Source organism: Ovis canadensis, chromosome 6 (assembly GCF_042477335.2).
Source record: "Ovis canadensis isolate MfBH-ARS-UI-01 breed Bighorn chromosome 6, ARS-UI_OviCan_v2, whole genome shotgun sequence".
Classification (NCBI taxonomy): domain Eukaryota; kingdom Metazoa; phylum Chordata; class Mammalia; order Artiodactyla; family Bovidae; genus Ovis; species Ovis canadensis.
Genome location: NC_091250.1, coordinates 26657364 through 26685256, shown reverse-complemented (window position 1 = coordinate 26685256; position 27893 = coordinate 26657364). Strand labels below are relative to the sequence as shown.

Here is a 27893-nt window from a genome sequence, read left to right as displayed (position 1 = left end):
TGACTACCTACTCCGGTATTCTCGCCTGGAGAATCCCATGGATGGCATCACTGACTCAATGAACACGAGTCTGAGCAAACTCTGGGAGATAGTGAAGGACAGGGAAGTGTGCTGCAGTCCATGGAGTCACAAAGATTTGGACACAAATTAGCAACTGAACAAGAACAAGGAATACAATGGAGAAAGTACTATTTTCCCTATTCATAGTATACTACCTTCATAAAGCAGGAGATGGTAACTTTCTGACAACGACTTAATTTTTTGAATACGTTTTATAGCACATCATGAGCCAGTACATATACATGTATACAAACATGCCTGAAACAAAATAATACAAAGCAGTATGTACACTTAACACTTATGGTGGCATATATTGTTTCAGTTGCGTCCAAGTCTTTGCAGTTCTATGGACTGCAGCTTGCCAGGTTCCTCTGTCCATGGGATTCTCCAGACAAGAATACTGAAGTGGGTTACCATGCCCTCCTTCAAGGGATCTTCCCAACCCAGGGATCAAACCTGCATCTCTAGTGTCTCCAAACCTGCATCTCTAGTGTCTCCTGCATTGGTAGGTGGATTCTTATCAGTAGCTCCGCTGAGAAGCCCTAGCACTTGAGGCACACTCTTGTATTTTCTGTTCTATTCCATTTCTATTGGATTAAACCCAATAAGCTGATTTTACAATCCACTAATATATCACAACTCATAGTCTGCAAAGTACTTCAATACAATGTACTCACCAGTGCAAATTCCTTGTTGAGAATCATCTGCTCAACTAAAGATGACTCATTGTGGAAGAGGTGGGGCTGCATATGGCTCCACATGTGAGGAAACCACCAGAACTCGTCCACAGAGCGAAGCAGAAGGTCATCTCCCTCATCCTCCTCTTCAGTCCCTGTAAAAAGTATAAAAAATGGCTTAAGTGAAAAATTCGTATTAGCTTAAAGGTTATGTTTGTCAGATTATTCTTCTTGCTACTGATACCTAAATCCAATTTTGTGTTGTTTTAATAAAAGAGAAATGACCATAGCCTAAATTACATCAGAGGCAGTGGGATTAGGGGTTGGGATGGGAAGGGGTAAGTGCAGATGTTGTTTACATTTAGATTTTAGGGATACTTTACCACTGACATTGTTCAGATTTGTTAGCATATGGTGGTAACAACAACAACATAAAAAAACAGAGCAAGTTTTAGTCTGTTTATTTTTGTTTTAAAGTTATCAACTATTAATTCTCTCCTTTATTGGATGCATAGGGGAAACCGGATAAAAGATTATTCTTTTTACTCTTAAAAATATTTCTGCATATAAGCCTAATATTGAACTGAATAATTTTAAATTTAAATGATTTTGTCTGTTTTTTTTAAAATTATAAAATAGATTCTTATTGAAGACAGGCAGAAAGCATAGACAATGATATATAAAACTCAGAAACAAAACCAAAACCAAAACTCATCTTTGAAACTAACCACTAGAAGCATTTTTGTATTTTTCATTGACTTTTTTCCTACTTATTTTTTTAAAAGTTGAGATCTTACTGCATAAATATGTTTATGTCCCTATATTTTAGAATTACCATTACAAACATAAATATTTCTCATTTTATATAATAATTTAATAAAATGTAAACAATAAATCAATTAACACAATAGAAACTTGAATTGAGAATTTAAAACTAGTATTAATTTTTCATCCTCTATTAGGAAAATTTGTTAACAATGCCTAACACATAGAAAAAGCCATTTGTCATACAAGAGGGGGAAATAAGGGAAGGAAAACAACATCAGCAAGTTAACTCCAAGGAAATTCATTATGTTACAGCAATCCAAGGACATTTTCATGGCATGAAATAATAATTTTTGTACAATTTTATAACATTCAGTTCCATTTTAAAATATTCTGAATCAATAACATAGTTGATTCCTATATGGTCTCTGGATACTTAACTAAACAAGCGAAGTAACAAATCCTGGCTTACAGTGTGAGGTGTATTTGGATAATTTTTTTCTTCGAATTGGGGTATGTTTTATGATGATTTTATATTGTTTACTTTAAAAAGTATTAAAAGAATTTTTTAAAGAGTCTTCTTTGAATATAAGTGTCTTGTAGTAAAGACAGCCTGAATCATGAAGGTGTGCCATGAGATGGTTAAAGCATATATTTGTTAAAGTGTATCCTTGGCTATGTGATCTTGAATAAGTTAATTTGTTTGAGTCTTAGTTTTCTGGTTTAAAATGGAGGTATAAAAATCTGTCTCATGGGCTCTTGTGAAGAATCAATGAGATCAATTTATTAAAGCACTTAACATTGTGAATTGATTCATAAATATTAAGATTGCTTTCTTCTTAAAAATAGCACGTACTGGTTTATGCCTGTGGTGTTCTAAAGTTGCATATTTTCACACATTCTTAAAAATATTGCCTTGCCTAGATTATCAAATTCTTGAAGTCTGATATTGGATCCTTTTAACTTGCATTGTATCATGCCACTTCTCCAGGAAGTTAAATAAGTGGAAACTGTACCTCAGTCTATATTAATATATAGTCACTGAATTTTAGAAACTTCATATATTGGCTTAAGTGCATGTCAACTTTTGTGTGTATTTATATGTATGCATTATTCTTGGTATATATCTTATAATCCATAATTCTCAAAAGGTGTAAGGACCAACAAGTTTAATTGGCACTATTACTACTATAATAGTTGCTACTATATACAAAGTAAAGAAATAGAAGTTTTGAAAGTGATAAAGCTCTATGAATAAGATAAGCAGACAAAAATTCTTAATTTTGTTAACTTGAGCCAAAATTATTAGTATTATGGACTTCCAATTCACTGGCTTTGTTAATATATTAAGAATTTCAAATACTGAAATCCAAATGTAAAGAAGTTTGTCACTTCCTCAGATGGATTTTAAGTATGAAGTGTTTTTAATACAGACCAAGTGTTTCTCGTGGTCATAATTTAGCAGACTAGGGCATAGATTAGAAAGAGCTACTGTATGTCACATGAGATGAATGAGTTGACAGTTCTCCCACAGTTTTGTTGTGCTTTGAATATAGAATGTCTGAGAAAAGCCTACCTTCACTTTAAACTCCACAGATGGTTATTGGAAGCAGCAGGAAGTGTGTAATGCATACTTGACCAGGAAAGAGGTCAATTACTCAAATTTAAAGATAATTTTTCTGACTACTGATATAAACAGATGCATGACTGATCATAAAATCTTGGTAATTTTTATACCAGAAAGTGTGGTAATTTGTAAGCACTTCCCACAATATCAGGAGTGATGTTTAAAACCTCTTTGTTTTTCACTCCATGGAGTAATTTCCCATCAGCTTTTCTCTTCTTTTATACAAGTCATAAAATTCAAAGCCACATAAGGCAAGCTGATGACTTTAGAATTGCTTAATGAAAAATATGATATCAAGTCATGCTGAAGGATCAAAGAAGAATTTCAAATGTTTTTGAATCCAGCAAAATGAAAATATTAAATTTTTGACTCGTTTGTAAATACTTATTTTTTGTTACCTAACATATGATTAAATTACATGTGAGAATATAATTTATAGTTCATACATGACTGCTGCTGCTGCTGCTGCTAAGTCGCTTTAGTCGTGTCCGACTCTGTGCGACCCCGTAAATGGCAGCCCACCAGGCTCCGCCATCCCTGGGATTCTCCAGACAAGAGCCCTGGAGCGGGTTGCCATTTCCTTCTCCAGTGCATGAAAGTGAAAAGTGAAAGTGAAGTCGCTCAGTTGGGTCCGACTCTTCTCGACCCCATGGACTGCAGCCCACCAGGCTCTTCCGTCCATGGGGTTTTCCAGGCAAGAGTACTGGAGTGGGGTGCCATTGCCTTCTCCGCATGACTACGGAGCACAAATTCTAGTCTGTTCAGGTGTTTGTGTTCAAATGGACCCTTTTTGGAAGGAATGATGCTAAAGCTGAAGCTCCAGTACTTTGACCACCTCATGTGAAAAGTTGACTCACTGGAAAACACTGATGCTGGGAGGGATTGGGGGCAGGAGGAGAAGGGGACGACAGAGGATGAGATGGCTGGATGGCATCACTGACTTGATGGACGTGGATCTGAGTGAACTCCGGGAGATGGTGATGGACAGGGAGGCCTGGCGTGCTGCGATTTATGGGGTTGCAAAGAGTCGGACACGACTGAGCGACTGAACTGAGCTGAACTGAACCTCTAACCTGATTAGATTCAATCTACATCATTGTTAATTTAGAAATATAGAATTTTTATTCTCATTTAAAATTTATCTCATTTTACTTTCCTGATTCCCAGAAGATAAAAGTGTTTAATTCAGAAGTAAAATATTTATGCGCTCATTTCTTTGTTTCTGCTTTTGGAGTATCTGTGTTATATGATAAGAGTATGCCTCTGAAAGTTTTTTAGTCTGCCAAATAAGAATAAGTTTAGCAAGCTCTAGGCTGTAGATTAGTTTCCATAAGGAGAATCTTATCAGTTTTGTATAAATGTGTTTTATATTTGCTATTATATGTGAAATATTGTAATTCTGAAATGGCAAGAAGAGGTTTCTAACTTTCTTCGTGTATTGAATCTGGCACACTTCCATATAGGTGAGTATAGAATAAACTAAACTTAAATATACTACATAAAAAGAATTGTTTGATGATTAAATTGATTAAAAGCTATCTATAGTTCCAAAATTGGAAAACAGAGCCATGTGAATAATTCACTATTTTTAAATAATATTTGATTCTTATATAAAAATACTTAGTAATAAAATATTTGCATATCATGACATGCTATGTACTGGTCTGTATAAGAGATATTATTATTCCCATTTTGGAGATGCAGGCATTGAGGCACAGAAAAGTAACCTGTTTATGTTCACATAGCTAGTGTAATGTCAGAACCTAGATTTAAACAAAAGCAGGTTGTTTCCAATGTCTAGTCTTTGAAGCAATACATTATAAAGTAAAACAAAAGCAAACAAAAGAGAATGAATGTAACACTTTTCCACTTTTATATTTAAAAGTTAGTTTTTTATAGGTTCTGTTTTGTTTATACATATAAAAATGAACTCTCATGGAAAAGACATGTATTTATCCAGTTTGAAAATATTATACATGAGGTAATTGTTTGTGTCATATTCAATTTATTGTCAATTACAAAAACTGGTAATGATTGTCATCAGAAATCCTGCCCTACAAAAAATATTTGTAGCTCTCCATCCCTACAAGTTATCTTGATCCTATAATGTCTCCATTTTTCAATTGAGCTTTCATTGTGCAATTCCAATCATGCTTTAAAATATTTCCAGACTTAAAGATTATACTCTGAACTCCATGCTTTTATTATTATTATTATTATTTTTTTTTTTTTACTTTCAATCAGCAGAATGTCCTTCCTCTTTCAATTTGGCACCCATGAGTGCATGACTTTTAGGAATGTGCTTTTTGGGTGAGACTGTTTTCAGCATGTGAAGGACAGAGAAACTGAACAGGAAAGAATACATGGAAAATACAGATAAGTGAAGCAGTCTAGGAATACAGAATCTATCTTTATTACACTAGGCATATGTGATTAAGTGTCTTCAAAACAATGAAACTCATCAATCAGCATTTTCAGGCATTGGAAAATCAGATCATTCTGGCAGAATCTGAGATGGTGATTGTGACAAGGCCATCTTTTCATGGTTACTGGTCACAATCAAATATATAGATAAGGAAAGAACTTTTCTGATTTGTTAAACTCCTGATAGTTAAACCTTCATATAGGAAGCTACTAGATAGGGAAGAGGCATGCCCTAGCGAAAGTGAATACTATCAATATTTAACTCCAACCTGGAAGAAACCTTGATATCCTCAAATGAATAAATAAGTACTTAATATAGCATGATTGTACCCTTGGAAAATGTCATGGATGCATTTCAATGATTCTGCACATAATGTAGCCAATCAAATAAAGCTTTATATTTATGTGAAGTTAATTAAGCTTCCAGAACTTACAAATATATATTGCAGAATCTGTAAAGCACATTATCACAGAGCATATCAGAATAGTGTTTCTTCCCTTATTTTTATTAGGTCAGTACCAACATAAATTGTCAATAAGGTCCAATTAAGAGATATAATTAAAATATCTTCTTTTTTTTATTATTGTTTGGTTTCTTCCTCCAACAAGTGTCCCTGTGATATTAACTAGTGTGTTCATTTCCTAGTGGGATGTGTAGTGTACATGCTCAGGATAAAAAAGAAATGGGAAGTGTTATAACTTGCTGTCAACATTAACTCTGCAAACGTCTGACAGGCTTAGTAGATTTGAATATGAAAAGTGAATAAAAGCTGATGCAGTTATCCAGATATATTTCAGCCAGAAGAATGCCTTTTACTTTTCTTATACGGCTATTTAAGACAAAATAGTATTGTTTGTGTGTGAACTTCAAATAATCCCATATTTTTCCCCAGCATCAGTAGACATAGTCTTTAGAGTTATCTGCTTTATAACTTCATAATCAGTGATTCTTAGGTCTGGACTCATTTTCTGAGGGGGTTTTGAAAAACATTTATAAAACCATGTCTATTTTCAAAATTGTAAGCTAGAATTGCTTTTGCCGTGTAGATGTGATGACTCAAATCTTTTACTGCAAGATATCCTTTTAAAATATGCAGTGATTTTGTTTATCAACTGGTCTAAAAACCAATTTTCCTTCTATTACTTTAAACAGATTTACATGTTTCAAAGCAGGAGGAAAAAAGCATTAAAGAAAAGCCAATATGACACTGCAGCTTCAATATTCTAATAAACCTCCTGAGCCTCTTTGGTAAACATTAAAAAACCTCTTTGGGTAAATGAACTGAATTTATGATAATTAAAGACTACCTCTGCATGGGATACTTTTAATGAGTCAATAAATTGCATGCATAGAGAATACTGTGAAATGTTTTTACTACAATACTCTGAAGTAACAACAATGAAAAGCCCTAAACAAAGCATTGAGCTTTCACCAAAGATGCAGAAATAGTACCAGACAGTAGGCATTGCCCTAATACAAACCCTAAGACACGCTTTTGTGCCATTAAGACAATCACTTTCACTCACATAGTTTTCTCCAAATTAGTACCTGCCATTATAATGCTGCTATTCAGAAAATAAGAGTCAAATTCTGGAGGTAAACTGGGCAAAGAGGTGAAAAATAGCAGGACATGGAGTAGTCCCTGAGCACCAATCACATTTTGAGGGTTTGTTTGAAGGCTGAGACTGACAAGAAATGAAACTGTGATTGGATAGATGTGGTAAGAAATACAAGTTTGAATGTGATGGTTTTAATGCATGTTGGCCAAATCATTGTAATATTTTTAAGGAAAATCCTGAAGGGACAATAAATTAAGCAAGATGACTCTTAAGATCTATTAACGTTCTTTGAAGCTAAAATTCCTCTTTTACCACTATATGTTTTCCAAAGAAAAAAAATATACTAAAAATATGTGTCCCTAGGTTGTCCTACAATTTTAAAACACTGTGCATTGTTACTAATATCATTATCATCTCATTGCAATCATCTTCATCGCCATCGTCTCTATGCTTCACAGAATGCATAGACACAGAACAATGGTTATGGTTTCTTTTACTGAGTTGACTAAGTCATTTCTCTTCCTGTTTTGCCCTGACTTCAACAGTATCTGCCAAAGTAAACAAGTCTCATTGATTTTGGATTTGGCTACTCATAATGCACCCAAGTTTTTCCCATAATCAATCTGAATATTCGATTTCTCCTGCTTTTTTAAAAATCCTCTCTCCTATTTATATGTAGCTGCCTGAGAACACAAAGCTCCTTCTTACCTGTGTGGTAAAACTTCCCTGAAAATCCAAGGTTGAAGGTAAAATTTGCAACCTGAGTGCGCAGTAAATTTTGAGTCTCTAGTAATGCCTGAAATAAATAAGAAATTAACATGATTTTAGAAAATTAAATATGAAGCTTTTGGGATGCTTCTTTTTCAAATGCGTATGCATGAATGAAACAAAATAATGTGGTCTTTGTTGCTTTTTGGGGTTTTGATAGCTACTGTTATATGCTATTCATATTCCAGGTATTATAATCACTTTTGTTATTATTTTCATTGAAGTTTACCAAATTATGAAGCAGTTAAGTCTTAAGCATATTATAAATTGCTGAGAGGCAATTCTCTAACCACACAGCACTGAAATCATTTTTCATTTCTATGTGAGACATTTCTTGAATTTTAGATTATTGTACTTCTTTTCCTTGGGGAAATTTTTTCAGAGTGGTTGGATATAGACAGGTTCTGTATTTGTTGGTAAGGGATAGGAAGATAACTTTAGTTTGAGTTCCAATTGAGTATTTTACTTAACTGTGCAACGTCTCCTGTCATTTTTAAGGCATAGTTATTGAGTTGAAAGCTTGGATTTTTATTTTATAAATTAAAGGGAAGTTTATATTTTATGGGATGTTAATTACAGACCTTGAGATATGAACAAGGAAAGGGGAGGCAGGAAATCAGTAATTCCATAAAGAAATATTCTCTAAACATGGAAAAATGTTTCCTAACTTCTCATTCTGGAATTATTAGAGGTCAATTTCTTGCTTGTAGACAGGATAAGAACATCTGGACAGTAATCTTCGAGTCAGACTTAGTCCTGTAAATTTTCTGCCAATCATTCGACTGCTATTTTTTCTATGTCGACATATGTAGTATAATTCAGAATTTCATATCCTTAGGCATTGTAATTTGATTATTGATTCAGAATGCTTTTTCAATTTTTTTAATGAATTTTAAAAAGGGAGTTTATTTTCTTCTGATGTAAGTGAGAAACTCTTTCCAACTAGAGATATAACTAAGATCTTTTTTTGGTTACTCCTATCCATCTTTTAAGGTAAAAAACAGTAGAGGTTTAGACAATTTCTTTTGAGCATGAGTGAACTTTATTTTTTATTCCCCCAAGAGTTAAGAGAGCTTTCCTGCAAATTTATAAAGAAAAAAAGAGAATTACAAGGTTGATAAGCTGTATGGTTCCTGGTTATCCAAGATTACAGTTATACTGGGTATAATCCTGGCTAATCTTATTTAAATATCATCAGCTAAACAGAAAAAGGAAAAAAAAAATAGACATACTAGTGGAACTAGGTTTTAAAAGTTTCTCCCAAAAGCAATTTATATATGAAAATAAAAAATATAATTAAAAATAAATAATTGAGCTTATTGGTATATACTCTGGAATATAGCTTTAAACTTTTTTTTAAAAATCATGCATCTTTTTTTATTAGGAAGTTTTTTTTTTTTTTCTGTGTTTCTTGTTTGATTCAATGTACAATCCCTGAGCTTCTATACCTTGAAATAGTTTTGTTTTTGTTTTTTTTTTCAAAATTTTAGTTTATTACGTTCTTCCTTCCCCTGTTCTCACAATTCTATCCCCATCCACCCCACCTCTGTTTTTGAAATCATTTTTTATTCCATTTTTACTAATCCACCATCCATTCTTAAATTCGGTAAATATTTATTCTAGATGCATACAGTGTGGGGTTTGGTAAGCATAGCCTCTTGTCACCTTGGGCTTTACTGAGAGGGAGAGCGATATTAAATAGAGGATCCCTCAAATACAAAATTACAAATCATAAGAGCTCCAAAAGAAATCTAGAGCATGTTGTGATAGATGCAGTAAGACATTTAATTCAGACTGAGGAAGTGGGCCCACCTGATGCTTTCCTAGGGGCCATCTAAAAAAGTTCAAATGATCTATTTTTTTCCCAGTAAGTGTGCCACCAACTTTAAGCAGACCTACATGTCTTTTTCTTGGGCTTTAAAACACTATAGACTGCTAACGGTTTTCCCAGCTTCCTGTATTCTATTTCACACTGTGCAGTCATGCTAACATCCCAAAGATAGCAATGCACTTCACCCTTGTGGTCAGGGAAGCCATTCAATTAGGGACTAAGCTTTGTTGGTCATTTCACTTCTTATTATCTTTTCCCTTAGCTGTGAAATGAGACCGTGCTTAACACTTGTTTCACACAATTATTATGAAAATTACATTGTATAAGGCATACAAAGTGCTAAGCTAAAGTGTCTTTCTTCAGACTTGCATCATTTTCATTTACTGCTCATTGTGCGTATGCCATGTTGCTAAATATATTTTCATATATGTGGAAGGCATTTAAAATGTAATAAAAAGTTATATTAATATACAGCAACCTACTGAGTTAGTTTCATTTATTTTTATTACAAACATTTTTTTCTGATGGTAAAATGATAAAAATGGCTCATGGGCCATACCATTACATGAGATAGATAGGATTCTGTATTTCACACATTTATAACATGGATGTCTTATAATCTTAAATTGTAAATTGTGTAGTAAGACAGGCTCTCACAGGCAAGGGCAGATGGATTTTCTTCCACTGGAGCTAATTAGCTATATGAAGAATTTGACAGACTTTTCCATTTCTAAAAGAATTCGAGTTGTCTAGTCACAACCTCCCAATATGTAATCTTGATTAATTTGGAGTAAAATAACAATTTCTATAAGCAAAAACAAAACAAATGGATAAAAAGAAGAAAATTCTAAAATTCAGGATTTCCTATTTCATTGTAACTAAATGTTGTTTGAGTTTAAAAATTCAAGGAAAGAATGGTTCCGTGTCTTTCAATGATAAAAAAAATAGAACAAATAAATTAATATGTATGGATATAACTTTAAAAAAGTCAGAAATAAATGTATAAGAAAAAAGTGTTAAATCATGAAAATTAAAGAAGAAATGTAGGAAAATAAAGGATTAAAATACAGGAAAAATGTAAAATATCAGGAAATAATCAGACAGGAAAAATATAAATATAAAATTATGAATAAATAAAATATAGTAAAGCAAAAAAAATTCTTAGGAAAACTTGTTAATGGACTAGAAATAATATATCTCAATTTGAAATAAAAATCAAATAATAAAATATAGAAAATAATATACAGCTTTATATATATTAGATAATAAACTTTAGTTATTTTAATATTTTCTAAGTCATAAAAATGTATATTAACTGCTTTGAAGGTTTTCCTTGCATTAGTCATGAAGGACTCACTAAGTCATTTGGATACTAAAGAGAATAAATATATAACATTTAAGTAAAAGCAAAAATTCATTATTTTAATAAACATACTTTGCATTCATTTACTATTCTTCTAATGAGTTCCTCAGTGTTTAATAAAGCAAGTACAACTTTGTCTTACTGCAAAATAATGAAGAGAGCAATGTTTTTCAAAATTAATCACATATAATATTTTCTAGAGGAGACTGCTAAAATTGTCAGTTCTGTGCACCCACTTGAGGAATAATTGATTTAATCTGTCTATGATGGGACTCAAGGACACGTATTTTATTATAGATCCTTGTTGCTTAAGGAAGGTCAACTAATTGTTTCCAGCTCACCTATAAGAAATTAAATGAATCACCAGGATGCTCCTCCCAGGCCCATTTTCTGGGTATTCTGAATTGGAGAATAGAATGGAGCCTAGGAATCTGTGTTTATAACAGTGATTCTTATAGCTTCAAACAAGAGATTATATCCATCAAGGAGCTTCAGAAAATATTGTTAGTGCACTGCTCATATTAATTTCAAGGTGTGCTGCATGCATTTTAAGCCATTCTGACATTCAGACTGTTTACCATCAAGCTAACGCTATTGGATCATTGAAAAAGCAAGAGAGTTCCAGAAAAACATCTATTTCTGCTTTATTGACTATGCCAAAGCCTTTGACTGTGTGGATCACAATCAACTGTGGAAAATTCTGAAAGAGATGGGAATACCGACCACCTGGCCTACCTCTTGAGAAACCTGTATGCAGGTCAGGAAGCAACAGTTAGAACTGGACATGGAACAACAGACTGGTTCCAATTAGGAAAAGGAGTACATCAAAGCTGTATATTGTCACTCTGCTTATTTAACTTATATGCAGAGTACATCATGAGAAACTCTGGGCTGGATGAAGCACAAGCTGGAATATCAATAACCTCAGATATGCAGATGACACTACCCTTATGGCAGAAAATGAAGAGGAACTAAAAAGCCTCTTGATGAAAGTGAAAGAGGAGAGGGAAAAGTTGGCTTAAAGCTCAACATTAAGAAAACTAAGATCATGGCATCTGGTCCCATCATTTCATGGCAAATAGATGGGGAAACAGTGGAAACAGTGGCTGACTTTATTTTTCTGGGCTCCAAAATCAATGCAGATGGTGACTGCAGCCATGAAATTAAAAGACGCTTACTCCTTGGAAGGAAAGTTATTACCAACCTAGATAGCATATTAAAAATCAGAGACATTACTTTGCCAACAAAGGTCCATCTAGTCAAAGCTATGGCTTTTCCAGTAGTAATTTATGGATGCGAGAGTTGGATTATAAAGAAAGCTGAGTGCCAAAGAATTGATGCTTTTCAACTGTGGTGTTGGAAAAGACTCTTGAGAGTCCCTTGGACTGCAGAGGATGAGATGGTTAGATGGCATCACTGACTCAATGGACATGAGTTTGGATAAACTCTGGGAGTTGGTGATGGACAGGGAGGCCTGGCGTGCTGCGGTTCATGGGGTCACAAAGAGTCGGATATGACTGAGTGATCTGAATTGAACTCTTTCCCTACATGTACATAATTAATAAGTCAAGACTATATACATACTTTGGTATAGACTTACACTTCCACAATTTCAAATCAAATACCAAAGAGTGATAGTTTTTGTCTTCCTTGGACAGCCTTTTACTACATTCAGTAAATCAAGATGGGGTCCTATTTATACTTACATTGCTTCCCAGATGTTGCAGTGGTAAAGAATCAGCTTGCAGGAGATGTAAGAGACACAGGTTCAGTCCCTGGGTTGGGAAGATCCCCTGGAGTAGGAAGTAGCAACCCACTCCAGTATTCTTGCTTGTATTCCATGGACAGAGGAGCCTGGTGGGCTACAGACCATGGGGTCACAAAGTCGCACACAACTGAACAACCAAGCACATTTATTATTATACGATCTTGATGTTGGAATCAGAGAGGTTACATCTATACTATTTTCCAAGAGGGAAATGCTTCATGGAAAGTTTAAATGGTCCAACCAGGTAACAAAGCAAGAGTGCCCAAATTGAGCATGTTTGCCTAAATCATTTGGTCTGACTTTAACTTCAGGTCTCACTAGAGTAAGTCTGTGTGGCCACCCAGGTTGAAACAGACTCAGAATTTCATGAACTTTTGTGCAAGAGACTATTTGTCAACGTACAAATGAAGATGGATAGGTCTGACCTGGGGTTAAAATATGAAGCTTTTGAAGTTCGTCATTGACGGTTTGTGCCTTGGTTCTTGCTCGTCTCTTTTCCCCTTAAGGGAAATCTCCATTCCTTCAGAAATCTATTCTCTTCCTTTTCCTGATAAACCCTTATTGCTACTCAAAGAGGAAACTGTCTGATATAATTTATGTTGTGACAAAACATTATACCAATGTGTTGAGTCTTCTAAATAATTTTATGTGGGGCAGGTTATCTCTGATTATGGAATGGGTGAGTTAATTAAGGAAGAATAAATGCAGTCTTCTGATAATAATGAAGAGATGTGGGGGTTTCTTATGGGGAAAAAGGTTTGGGGTTTGGGGATCCTTCTGCTGAAATCAGAATCAATTTGAAGAACAACTGGCCAGGTAGAAAAACACCATACTATTTCAGAGCAATTATCCTGTTGCTTTCTGCCCACCATCTAAGTGTTCCACTACTGTCTATCTTCTTTTACTTAAGTCTCCAGGAAGCCAGGAATATGGAACTCTGGCTTGCTATCTCCTTGTGCTGTTTTTCACTCATGTATCCATTCAAACAGTATTAATTTTGGATCCCTGATTCTTGTTTTAGGCATTCTTCTAGATACTAAGGAAGTGGAGAATGGTGACAATAATATCTAGCATCATTAAGCACTTACTATATGTAAGGTACTATTAGGTACTATGAGAAGCACTCCACTTGAAATATCTCTTCAAGTCTCTCCATGATTCTTTTATTAACCCTATTTTACAAGTGGGAAAAGTAAGTTGCAAAGAGCCTAAATAAGCTACCTCAGGTTATGGAGACAGAAAGTGTCTGACAGACAAAACTACTTCGTATATTGTTATCATTCTTTTTAGACACACAAACACATGGTGAATCAATCAAATAATTACTTAATTGAATATTTTTAGTTTTAATGCTAAAACAATTATTACTGTTGCTCAGTAGCTAAGTCATGTCCCACTCTTTTCAACCCCATAAACTGCAGCATGCCAGGCTTCCCTATCCTTCACTATCTCCCAGAGTTTTCCCAAACTAATGTCCCCTGAGTGGGTGATGCCATCCAACCATCTCATCCTCTGTCGTCACTTTCTTCTCTTGCTTTCAATCTTTCCCAGCATCAGAGTCTTTTCCAATGAGTTAGTTTCTTCGCATCAGGTGGCCAAAGTATTGGAGTTTCAGCTTCAGCATCAGTCCTTCCAATGAATATTCAGGACTGATTTCCTTTAGGATTGACAGGCTTAATCTCCTTTCAGTACAAGGGACTCTCAAGAATCTTCTCCAACTCCACAGTTCAAAAGCCTCAGTTCTTCAGCACTCAGCCTTCTTTATGACCCAGCTCTCACATCTGCACATGACTACTAGAAAAAACATAGTTTGACTATATGGACCTTTATCAGCAAAGTGATGTCTATACTTTTTAATGTGCTATCTAGGTTGGACATAGCTTTCCTTCCAAAGAGCAAGCGTCTTTTAATATTACAGCTGCAGTCACTGTCTGCAGTGATTTTGGAGCCCAAGAAAATAAAATCTGTCACTGTTTCCATTGTTTCCCTATCTACTTGCCATGAATTGATGGGACCAGGTGCCATAATCTTAGTTTTTTAAATGTTATATAGTATATGCTATTGTTATATTATTATAATATACTAAAATAGTATATGCTATTATTGAAACTACAATAGTGAACCTACATTTTTAATATTTATTAATTATTGTTATTTATTAATACACACTCTACTTCACCTCACCTAGCATATGATTTATAGTTTAAATTGGTTCCCCTGGCTCCTTGGTGTGAAGGACTCATAGGAAAACTGTAAAGAAAATAGGGAAATCATTCAGGAGGCTTTTGCAGTAGTTCCAGTAAGACAGAATACACAGGCATGACCTCTACTGGTGGTACTGGGCATGGAAAGAAATAAATAGTATAATTATTGATGAACTGATGTGGGAAGTAAGGTGGAGTGATTTCATTAATGATTCAGCTTTCTGACATTCAGTGAGGTGAGGGAAAAGTTGAGAAAAGTTTTGACGGAAAAATCAATACTTCCATGGCTACATTACACATTTCTTCCCCAATCATCCCTAGTATGAAAAACAGAGTTTAAAGTCCTACACCATCATTGCTTTCAAATACACATAGCATATAGGTACCAATATGCACAAGATGTGTATGTATTAGTAGGGGAGTGGTCTCAACATACCAGGAGTGCTTTTTGGATACCAGAAGGTTAAACATCGATACTGATTAAAAGATACAGGCAAAGGGAAGGACACATTTGAAAACTGGTTTGACCTTGTAAAATAATATTAATTCATGTCATGTATGTGAAGAGTTTGCATTTTTTGCCTGATGATCAAGGAACCCAATGAAGGTGATATAAATCATTAAACTTGAAGTGCATTTAGAGTATTGTAGATCTTATTTGATTGTGTCAGCAAAGCACTCCACGTGTCTTGCACTCCCTTTCCAGTGACTGTGGTTGAACTTGTCTTGTGCCCTATACTTTGATCATTGGGGGAATGTCATCGGTATCTGGTATATTTGTATCCACAGGATTCTAAGGCACTGACTTCAGTCCAGTCTGGAAGTATATGAGATAATTTCTGCTTCTGCTTTTTTTATTAGCTCTCTGGTTGTCTCCCTGGAATCAGAAAAATTTCATAAAGGTGGTAAAATACTGCCCCAGTTTCTCTTTAACACTATTCTCAGGTTCAGTCCACAAAGATCATCATAGACTGTGAATATGCCCTGCTCTCTGTATTTCTGTTTCCATATTTTTCATGTTCTACCTAACTGATTGGGATTTTGAATCAAATAAATAGATTCAAATCAAACATGTACTTGTAAGACCCTTAAGATATTACCTCTTGAACTTCTGGGTTTTTCCTTTATTAGTTCTTTTAAGTCTCCCCTTCAATTATATTATTTAATTTTTTCCATATGCTTTGGTCCTAAGTCTCCATAATGGCCTATAAGAATTTTTGAGTTGTAAAAAGATACATGTATAACAGAATACATGGTTTATATGTTATGATTATTTCAAAGGATTTTATAAAGTAATGGCAAGAATAATTGTCTTCTTTGCAGTAGGCTGAAGTGTTTAAGTAAATGATAAAAGAATAGTGAGATAGAACTATTTTATATTAGGACTTCTTTTGGGATGTAGAATGTAACTGGTCATTGTAAGCCCAATGACTGAAAGATAGCTTCAGGAATCTAAGGAATCGAGAGCTGAGAGAAACACACACATGAACAACAAAACAATGTCAGGCCTCTTTTTAGGTGAGTTCAGTTCAGTTCAATCGCTCAGTCATGTCTGACTCTTTGAGACCCCATGGACCGCAGCACGCCAGACCTCCCTGTCCATCACCAACTCCCGCAGTTCACTCAGACTCACATCCATCGAGTCCGTGGTGCCATCCAGCCATCTCATCCTCTGTCGTCCCCTTCTCCTCCTGCCCCCAATCCCTCCCAGCATCAGAGTCTTTTCCAATGAGTCAACTCTCCGCATGAGGTGGCCAAAGTACTGGAGCTTCAGCTTTAGCATCATTCCTTCCAAAGAAATCCCAGGGCTGATCTCCTTCAGAATGGCCTGGTTGTCTCTCCTTGCAGTCCAAGGGACTCTCAAGAGTCTTCTCCAACACCACAGTTCAAAAGCATCAATTCTTCGGCACTCAGCTTTCTTCACAGTCCAACTCTCACATCCATACATGACCACTGGAAAAACATAGCCTTGATAGATGGACCTTAGTCGGCAAAGTAATGTCTCTGCTTTTGAATATACTATCTAGGTTGGTCATAACTTTTCTTCCAAGGAGTAAGCGTCTTTTAATTTCATGGCTGCAGTCACCATCTGCAGTGATTTGGAGCCCCCCAAAATAAAGTCTGACACTGTTTCCACTGTTTCCCCATCTATTTGTCATGAAGTGATGGGAGCAGATGCCATGATCTTCATTTTCTGAATGTTGAGCTTTAGGCCAACATTTTTGCTCTCCACTTTCACTTTCATCAAGAGGCTTTTTAGTTCCTCTTCACTTTCTGCCATAAGGGTGGTATCATCTGCATATCTGAGGTTCTTGATATTTCTCCCCGCAATCTTGATTCCAGCTTGTGTTTCTTCCAGCCCAGCGTTTCTCATGATGTACTCTGCATATAAGTTAAATGAGCAGGGTGACAATATACACCCTTGACACACTCCCTTTCCTATTTGGAACCAGTCTATTTTTCCACATCCAGTTCTAATTGCTGCTTCCTGACCTGCATACAGATTTCTCAAGAGGCAGGTCAGGTGGTCTGGTATTCCCATCTCTTGAAGAATTTTCCACAGTTTATTGTGATCCACACAGTCAAAGGCTTTGGCATAGTCAATAAAGCAGAAGTAGATGTTTTTCTGGAAATCTCTTGTTTTTTTGATGATCCAGCGGATGTTGGCAATTTGATCTCTGGTTCCTCTGCCTTCTCTAAAACCAAATTGAACATTAGGATGTTCACGGTTCATGTATTGCTGAAGCCTGGCTTGGAGAATTTTGAGCATTACTTTACTAGAATGCGAGATGAGTGCAACTGTGCGGTAGTTTGAGCATTCTCTGGCATTGCCTTTCTTTGTAACTGGAATGAAAACTGACCTTTTCCAGTCTTATGGCCACTGCTGAGTTTTCCAAATTTGCTGGCATATTGAGTGCAGCACTTTCACAGCATCATCTTTCAGAATTTGAAGGAGCTCAACTGGAATTCCATCACCTCCACTAGCTTTGTTTGTAGAGATGCTTTCCAAGGCCCACTTGACTTCACATTCCAAGATGTCTGGCTCTAGATTAGTGATCACATCGTCATGATTATCTGGGTCGTGAAGATCTTTTTTGTACAGTTCTTCTGTGTATTTTTGCCACCTCTTCTTAATATCTTCTGCTTGTGTTAGGTCCAGACCATTTCTGTCCTTTATCGAGCCCATCTTTGCATGAAATGTTCCCTTGGTATCTCTAATTTTCTTGAAGAGATCTCTAGTCTTTCCCATTCTGTTCTTTTCCTCTATTTCTTTGCATTGATCGCTGAGGAAGGCTTTCTTATCTCTTCTGGCTATTCTCTGGAACTCTGTATTCAGATGCTTATATCTTTCCTTTTCTCCTTTGCTTTTCGCTTCTTTTCTTTTCACAGCTATTTGTAAGTCCTCCCCAGTTAGCCATTTTTCTTTTTTGCATTTCTTTTCCATGGGGATGGTCTTGATCCCTGTCTCCTGTACAATGTCACAAACCTTATTCCATAGTTCATCAGGCACTCTATCTATCAGATCTATACCCTTCAATCTGTTTCTCACTTCCACTGTATAATCATAAGGGGTTGGATTTAGGTCATACCTGAACGGTCTAGTGGTTTTCCCTAGAGGATGGTGAGGATGGGAGCAAAGACGTTTAGAAATAAAAATATTTCCAGAGATTCAAAACTAGACCCCAATTCTCTCTGTGGTAGGTTGAAACTTTTAATATGTAATTTGAATCACCCTGCATAATCCTGACTTCTGTGTTGGAGAGCCTACTTTATAGAAATGCTTTGTTTTCCTACGTCTGCTGTGTTGGAGAGCCTACTTTATAGAAATGCTTTGTTCTCCTACGTCTGCACTTATGCAGAGACAGAATCATTACCTTCAGAGCTAGCCTGGGGTCCTTGAAGTGTTAAAGCTTGGGCTGCCTTCAATAGTGGGTTATCATGGATGATTTTATTGCAGAACAGCCAACAACCAGTGAAACAAGAGTTCCTGATTACATAATTCCAAACGGTGATCAGTGGGTTACTAGGTCTGTAAAATTTAATAATTCCATGAAAGGTAATTCCATGTTCAAAATGTTTGGGAAACACTCTATCATATATCTCTTGCATGCTGAGTTGCTTCAGTCATGTCCAACTGTTTGAGACCTCATGGTCTGTGGCCCTCCAGGGTCCTCTATCCATGAGATTCTCCAGGCAAGAATGCTGGAGAGGGTTGCTGTGCCCTCCTCAAGGGAAATCTTCCCAACCCAGGGATTGAACCCACATCTACCTGCATTGGCAAGTGGGTTTCTTTACCACAAGCACCAGCTGGGAAGCTATACCTCTTAGGAAATTCTCAATTTACATTAACCTGCTAAAGACTACAGTAGGAAACATTTTGTACCTGACTTATCTTACCTTTCCCCCCAAACTATTTACCAGCAATGCACATTCTTACCTACCTAATATTAAGCTACAGTCTTAGGAAAAAAAACATTAAACAGGTGGTTAATACTTTGTAGTTAGAGGTGTTTCCTGAGGTCATGATAGCCTTGATCAAACACAGCTTCCTATTTAGTACCCAATGCAAGTTGCAAAATATAATAGCTGTGATTTTATAAGAAATGTGTTCTGCACATGTACTTAGTTATATAATTGCATTAACTATCTGTGTGCATTCTGTAGAAAAAGAGTTCTTTTCCATTATTCCAGGATTTGTTATCCCACAAGAGCTTCAGAACAAAATCAATTTCTTACTAGTATGAAACTGTGGAAATAGAAATAACAATTACTCTTTCTTGGAGCATCTCGATGAAAAATGATTAAAATCAACTATGAATCGTTTCCATTACCAAAATTATGTTTTATTTCAAGATACAAAATTCTCATTTTACATATTAGGCCTTAAAAATGCAAGCCTCTAAAGCAGCTGTCTTAATCAAGGTCAGATATTGGCATTCTTCCTTAGGAACGATGCTCTATCTTTGTTCACAATCTCCATTTTGAATTCTTTAATCTCTCAGCATTCAGTGCAAGTTTGAGGGCTCTTATAACAGTTCTTGGCACAATACAGATATTCAGTAATTGTCGTCTGGCATTGTAACTGACTTACCTAATTTCATTTCTAGAAAAATTCTCTTCTCACATGCAATTGGAAATCTTCAACGCCAAGGTATTCACCTTTGTTGTTTTTGTTCAGTCACTAAGTTGTATTCAAATCTTTGCGACCCATGGACTGCAGTACCCCAGGCTCCTCTGTCCTTCAGTATCTCTTGAAGTTTGCTCAAATTCATGTGCATTGAGTTAGTGATGCCATCTAAACATCTCATTATCTGTCACCACTTTTTCCTCCTGCCTTCAATCTTTTCCAGCATCAGGGTCTTTTCCAATGAGCTGGCTCTTGACATTAGGTGGCCAGAATGTTGGAGCTTCAGCATCAGCAATTACAATGAATATTCAATGTTGATATCCTTTAGGATTGATTGGTTTGACCTCCTTGCTGTCCAAAGGACTCTCAAGAGGCTTCAATATTACTGGAAAAACCATAACTTTGACTATGCTTTGACTATACGAACTTTTGTTGGTGAAGTAATGTCTATGCTTTTTAATATACTGTCTAGGTTTGTCATAGGTTTCCTTCCAAGGAGCAAGCACCTTTTAAATTCATGGCATCAGTCACCACCCATTGTGAAAATGGAGCCCAAGAAAATAAAATCTGTCACTGCCTCCACTTTTCCCCCATCTATTTGCCAGGACGTGATGGGACCAATGTCATGATCTTAGTTTTTTTGAATGCTGAGTTTCAAGCCAGCTTTTTCACTTCCCTCTCTCAACCTCACCAAGAGGCTCTTTAGTTCTTCTTCACATTCTGCCATTAGAGTGGTATCATTGCATATTTGACATTGGTGATATTTCTCCTGATATTTCTCCTGGCAATCTTGATTCCAGCGTGTGATTCACCCAGCCTGGCATTTGGCATGGCGTACTCTGAATAGAAGGGCTTCCCTAATCGCTCAATTGGTAAAGACTCTGCTTGCAATGCAGGAGACCCTGGTTGGATTCCTGGGTCGGGAAGATCCCCTGGAGAAGGGATAGGCTATCCACTCCAGTGTTCTTGGGCTTCCCTTGCGGCTCAGCTGATAAATCTGCCTGCAAAGCAGGAGACCTGGGTTTGATCTCTGGGTTGGTAAGATCCCCTGGAGAAGGTAAAGGCTATGCATTCCAGTATTCTGGCCTGGAGAATTCCATGGACAGTCCATGGGGTTGCAAAGGGTCAGACATGACTGAGCTACTTTCACTTCACTCTGAAAGAAGTTAATAAGCAGGGTGACATACAGCCTTGATGTACTCCTTTCCCAATTTGGAATCAGTCCATTGGTCCATGTCCAGTTCTAACTGTTGCTTCTTGATCTGCATACAGGTTTTTCAGGAGACAGGTAAGGTGGTCTGGTATTCCCATCTCTAAGAAATTTTTCACATGCTGTTGTGATCCACACAGTCAAAGGCTTTAGTGTAGTCAGTGAAGCAGAATTTGTCTGAAATTCTCTTGCTTTTTCTATGATCCAACGAATGTTGGCAACATGATCTCTGGTTTTTCTGCCTTTTCTAGACCCAGCTTGTATATCTGGAAGTTCTTAGCTCACATATTACTGAAGTCTAGCTTGAAGGATTTTGACCATAAACTTAGTAGCATGTGAAATGAACACAATTGTATGGTAGTTTGAAGATTCTTTGGCATTGCCCTTCTTTGGGATTGGAATGAATACTGACATTTTACAGTTCTGTGGCCACCGCTGAATTTTCCAAATTTGCTGATATATTGTGTGCAGCACTTTACCACCATCATATTTTAGTAGTTTAAATAGCTCAGCTGGAATTCCATCACCTCCACTAGCTTTATTTGTAGTAATGCTTCCTAAGGTCCACTTAATTTCATACTCCAAGATGTCTGAGTCTAGATGAGTTACCACACCACAGTGATTATCCTTTCACTTCTCTTCTTTTCTCATCTTTTTGTAAAGCCTCCTAAGATAGCCACTTTGCCTTCTTGAATTTCTTTTTCTTGGGGATGGCTTGGTTACTACCTTCTGTACAATGTTACAAACCTCTGTACATAGTTTTCCAGACACTCTGTCTATCAGATCTAATCCTTTGAATCTATTTATTACTTTCACTGTAAAGTCATAAGGGATTTGATTTAGGTTATATAAGAATGGCCTAGTGGCCATTCTTTCTTCAATTTAAGTTTGAATTTTGCAATAAGGAGCTCATGATCTGAGCCACAGTCAGCCCCAGGTCTTGTTTTTGCTGAAAGGTATAGAGCTTCTCCATCTTCAGCTGCAAGATTACTGAGATTTTGAATGTTTTGCCTTGGAAACAAACTGAAATCATTCTGTTGTCTTTGAGATTGCACCCACTTACTGCATTTCAGACTCTTTTGATGACTATGGGGGGTACTCCATTTCCTCTAAGGGATTCTTGCCCACAGTAGTAAATATAATGCTCATCTGAATTAAATTCACCCATTCTCACCCATTTTAGTTCATTGATTGCTAAAATGTCAATGTCCATTCTTGCCATCTGCTTGATCACTTGCAAGGTATTCACTTATTAGCCATATTATATCATTCTTTCACTAAAAATTGTAACAATTTCCAAGTGTTTCTTGAGCACAGAAGGTGTACTTTCTATTCTCAGTTTTATATAATTCCCCATTCTTTCATGGATGCACCTTGAAAACTTCTGAACTCTGTGATAGATTTTTAGGGTCTTGGAGACAGGCTTCCTGCCACAGCTTTGGCAGGCATGTTGGTCCTATAATAATTCTCCTAAAAATTTCTTGGGATCAACCATTTTTGTCTCTACAGACAATTCGTTCAAAATAAAAAACAAACAAAAAATAACTTTCTTGTCAATTTCCATCATTCATGTCCCACAGGAGCAAGGGATACATTACTAAGAGCATCAAGTTGTCTGCAGGTTTGTATCCACTTTTTCTTAGAAAGGTATAGTCTCTTCTAATCTTCCCTGTGATTTCACTCAGTCGTTCTCTATTCAAAATATAAATAAACTTCCAGTGAAAATCAGTATGTCTTTCCAGTATCAAGCTTTTCCTATTTCTAGAGTTATTTCATTAAGACTGTACTTGAAAATCATACATTTTAAATTTTTACTGACTTTCTGTTACTAATTTAAAAGGAGGTAATCTTCTCAACTGACGTAACCACTGGGGCAGAGCAAGATTTTAAAGGTGAAAATAGCTGTGTGCAGTAATGATTCAGCAGATTGATATGCTATAAATGATTTGAACAAAGATAAATCACTGACTGTACTGGCTATCAAAAAATTGCATAATGTGTGTAGATTAGGTGGCATGTGAAATATATATATACACACATATATATTTTTATGTCCCATAGTAAATATATTTGTTTTCTTTCTGAATAGTCAGTTCAGTCACTCCGTCATATCTGACTCTTTGTGACCCCATGGACTGCAGCACGTCAGGCTTCCCTGTCGATTGCCAACTCCTGGAGCTTGCTCAAACTAATGTCCACCGACTGGATGATGCCATCCAACCATCTCATCCTCTGTCGTCCCTTTCTTCTCCTGCCTTCAATCTTTGCCAGCATCAGGGTCTTTTCCAATGAGCCAGTTCTTCGCATCAGGTGGCCAAAGTATTGGAGTTTCAGCTTTAGCATGAGTCCTTCCAATGAATATTCAGGACTGATTTCCTTTAGGATTGACAGGCTTGATCTCCTTTCAGTCCAAAGGACTTGCAAGAGTCTTCTCCAACTCCACAGTTCAAAAGCATCAGTTCTTTAGCTCTCAGCCTTCTTTATGACCCAGCTCTCACATCTGCACATGACTACTGGTAAAAACATAGCTTGACTGTATGGGCCTTTGTCAACAAAGTGATGTGTATACTTTTTAATGTGCTATCTAGGTTGGCCATAGCTTTCTTTCCAAGGAGTAAGCGTCTTTTATTTTTGAATATAAATTTATTTATTTTAATTGGAGGCTAATTACTTTACAATATTGTATTGGTTTTGCCATACATCAACATGAATCTGTCACAGGTGTACACGTGTTCCCCATACTGAAGCCCCCTCCCACCTCCCTCCCCAGACCATCTCTCTGGGTCATCCCAGTGCACCAGCCCCAAGCATCCTGTATCCTGCTTTGAACCTGGACTGGCGATTCATTTCACATATGATATTATACATGTTTCAGCGCCATTCTCCCAAATCATCCTACCCTCTCTGCAGTCATCACCTGCAGTGATTTTGGAGCCCAAGTAAATAGTCTCTCACTGTCCTTCTGAATAAGGATATCTATTTTAGAATACATAGTTTAGCTATAGATGAATAAACCCACTACATTTATTAGCAAATTTATTATTTATTATCAGGGTCTACTCTTTTAAGTGCATGATAACTTACTTGCTTAACTTTTAAAAAGCATCTTTATTTCAGAATATTAACATATTTGGATAAAAGGACAGAAATGTCAAATTAAAAAATTCAAAGACATTTCCTTGATGGCTTAGAAAACAAGAAGTAAAAGGTTATTGCTGATAACAGACTTGAACCTAGAGTTAGTTTTTAATTTATTCATTGTAATAGCTTAAATTTAGTAGTTACCTTATTTGAACAGGTGAAATGAGAAAAAATTATTTGTAAATAAACCCATCTATCTGTAGCCACCAAATAGATTTAAGGAAATACCAAAAACTTTATAAGTAACTGTACTTCAGCAAGCATTTATCAAACAACTTCTATCTTCAAAGCAGTCTTCTAGGTCTTGCTAACATAATGTGCCCCTTTAAAACTTATGCAAATAAGTACATAGTCTATGGGTGAAAGCATTTCTGTATTTCATTTTCATGTTATTTTACCATATCTGAATAAATCTAGATTACTTAAAATTTTCATGATCAATTCAATAAGCTTTTGGAATATTTTCATATACTACATAGGTTAATATTTTGCAAATATATATTCAGATACATACATTTTAAAATGCATGTCAAAAAGCATTTCCAAAAGCTGAGTATCAAGTCATGTGTCAACTTACATACATTTGAGGCATTAAATCTCCTTTTTCTTTAAATTCATATGTAGTAGAATCTTCTCAATATAATGCCAGCAAGGAAAAGATATATCTATTTGTGTGTTTTTTTAAAAAAATAAGTGTGAAATATACATGTCATTATTTACCTAGATTTGTTTATAAGCTAAGTGTATTGTAATTCATGGTATAATTATTTTAAGGTGGATATTTCCTATATTGGTAGACAAATCATCTTTTAGCAAGTCTCTCCTTCCCTCTAACAAAACTTAAGAGTTTTGAAAATCGAAAGCTCCTGTGAGATGTTGTCACATCCTCAAGCTCAATTCTATTTAAAGTCTAATTACAATTCAGATTCTTAACAAAACAGTCTTGACATCATCTGATAAACACCTACTAGTCTACCAACTCCACTTCTCAGTAAATAAAGGAAAGCTAGTGAGGTATTCATAGAGGAGAATGACAAAAACAAAAATGTATTAATGGTAACATTTTCTGTCCAGTTCTCATTTCCCAACAAAAGAAGGCAACATTCAAAATATCTTTTACCTAAATGATATTCTTTAAAGTTCTATGATTGACATTATCTGCCTTTCACATTATATTTTTATAAGGAATTTGTCTGTAATTTAATTTTGAGGACTCTCAAATAAGTGAAATATGTTATTGTATTTACTTATTAAGAAATATTTGAGTAGCTAATATATTCCAGCTGTCATACATACTAGAGATTTGGTTTTTGAACAAAACAAAGTCCTTTCTTGATGAGATCATATTCAAGTGGGTGAGTCAGATAATAAACAATAAACTAATGGTGCAGTAGGATGACAGTACTAAGAAGCCATTGGAGAATTTTGATCAAGCAGAGATATCATGTTCATCACGTCTTAAAATCTGGTGATCGTATGAAGAAATTAATTGTGCCAAAGAGGACATGGATGGAAGAAGAAGACATTTAGAAGAAGGAACTATGCTCATTGGGAAAAAAGTGTATCGGAGTTGGTGGCAATGTAAGAGGAAAGTGGTTCAGATTTGGGATGTAGTTTGAAGATATTTAGGACTTTAAATATCAGATGATGAATTGAAGACAGGTCATAAGAGAACTGAATGTGGTGCATGATAACTTCTGCATTTGTTCCCCTATTTTGTGCATCAGATGAACACTGGAAATTAGCAACCACACTTATTCTCGGGTAGTGAAGTATCTCTTCAACATCCCTAGAGCATCATTTAGTTAGCTGGTTTTATCTACAGAAAGCAGGTGTTCTTAATCCATTATTTTTTGTTGTTAAATAACATTTGTTTTCTTTGTGTTTTCATGAGAGCCCAAAAAGTATAGATTTAAACCATGCTTTTCTTCAAATATTTTGGGAAAAAGTATTAGAGTGAATTATAAGGTAAAAATACTGCTCTAAGGATTTTTTTTAGAAAAGATGAATATTAGATATATGCTAGAGAGGCAGATGTAGAGAACAGATTCATAGACACAGTGGGAGGAGGAGAGGGTGGGACAAATTGAGAAGGTAAAATAGAGGGCTTCCCAGTTGGTGCTGGTGGTAAAGAACCCACCTGCCAATGCTGGAGACATAAGTGACACAGTTAGATCCCTACTTGGGAAGATCCCCTGGGGGAGGGCATGACAATCCACTCTTGTATTCTTGCCTGGAAAATCCTATGGACAGAGGAACCTGGTGGGCTACAGTTCACAGGGTCGCAAAGAGTCCAGCATGACTGAGGCAACTTAGCACGCACGCACGTGTAAAATGGATAGCTAGTGGGAAGCTGCTGTGTCGCACAGGGAGCTCTGCCTGGTGCTCTGTGTTTTGATCAAAATGGTTGGGATGGGGATAGGGTGTGAGGGAGGCTCATGAGGAATGGGAAATATATATATATATATATAGTTATGACTGACTGTGTGGTTGTATGGTAGAAACCAACACATGTTATAAAGCAATTATCCTCTGATTTAAAAAAAGTAAATTAAGAAATGTTGCAGAATAAAAAAAATCTTCATGTAAAAATATGATATAAATATGCAGATGTTCACTCTTCCTGCTGTAATAAATTTATCTCTGAAAGTAAAATTAAAATATAAGAAAAAAAACCCAAAAGACAAAAAAAAGCAGAGAAAATATATTTAAACGTATTTAACTAGCTTTATATAAGGAATCTGAAACAATGTAAACTGAAAAGCATATCATTACCATTCTACGTAAATATTGTGGTACAGATATCAGATATTAAACAGGATTTATACTTTCACTCCATTCTCTGAACTGCTGAAATAAAGCTCAATAAAACTTAATTCTTATTTTACTAATTATGACTCATTTAGCATTATAAGAAAAAAACTTAACCAAATATTAGAATTTGTTGAAACAATTCTTCTTAACTTCTATAAATTCAGTGTAGTTAACACTTTAAAATAACTTCTTAAGCAATCTCTTTCCTAAAATATATGTAATCAACTACAAGAATGCTTCATTTTATTAACCAGCTCTCTAGTTTGACATTGCAAATATCTCTCACCTTGGGCCATGAATGAGATAAAGCCTCTTAAAAAATTTTTACTCTCACGTCCTGCATTATTTTACATTAATCTCTAGAATTACCTTTAGAGATTTTGAGCCATCTTTATTCTTTCTAATTGCTGCCTCTATTATGTAAGACAGGTATTTTTCGACAATATCCTTGTTAATTACTAACATATCCTACATTTACATAATATACTTTTTGGGGCAATTTCTGTGGTAACATTTCAAGGCTAATAGGAAGCAATTTGCTTTCCTTTATTAA

The 27893-nt window shown here is 35.7% G+C and overlaps 1 protein-coding gene across 2 annotated transcripts in view; it reads right to left on the bottom strand.

Annotated features, from left to right (window-relative positions):
- Nucleotides 1–27893, bottom strand: part of LOC138442293 (bifunctional heparan sulfate N-deacetylase/N-sulfotransferase 4) — a 288177-nt gene that overhangs the window by 150864 nt on the left and 109420 nt on the right. For both annotated transcript variants that reach the window (XM_069593406.1, XM_069593407.1), the window contains exons 2-3: nt 7822–7909; nt 738–892 (exon numbers count right to left, since the gene is read on the bottom strand). In XM_069593406.1, coding sequence (XP_069449507.1) covers nt 738–892; nt 7822–7909 — 243 coding nt within the window. The remainder of the gene's footprint in view (nt 1–737; nt 893–7821; nt 7910–27893) is intronic.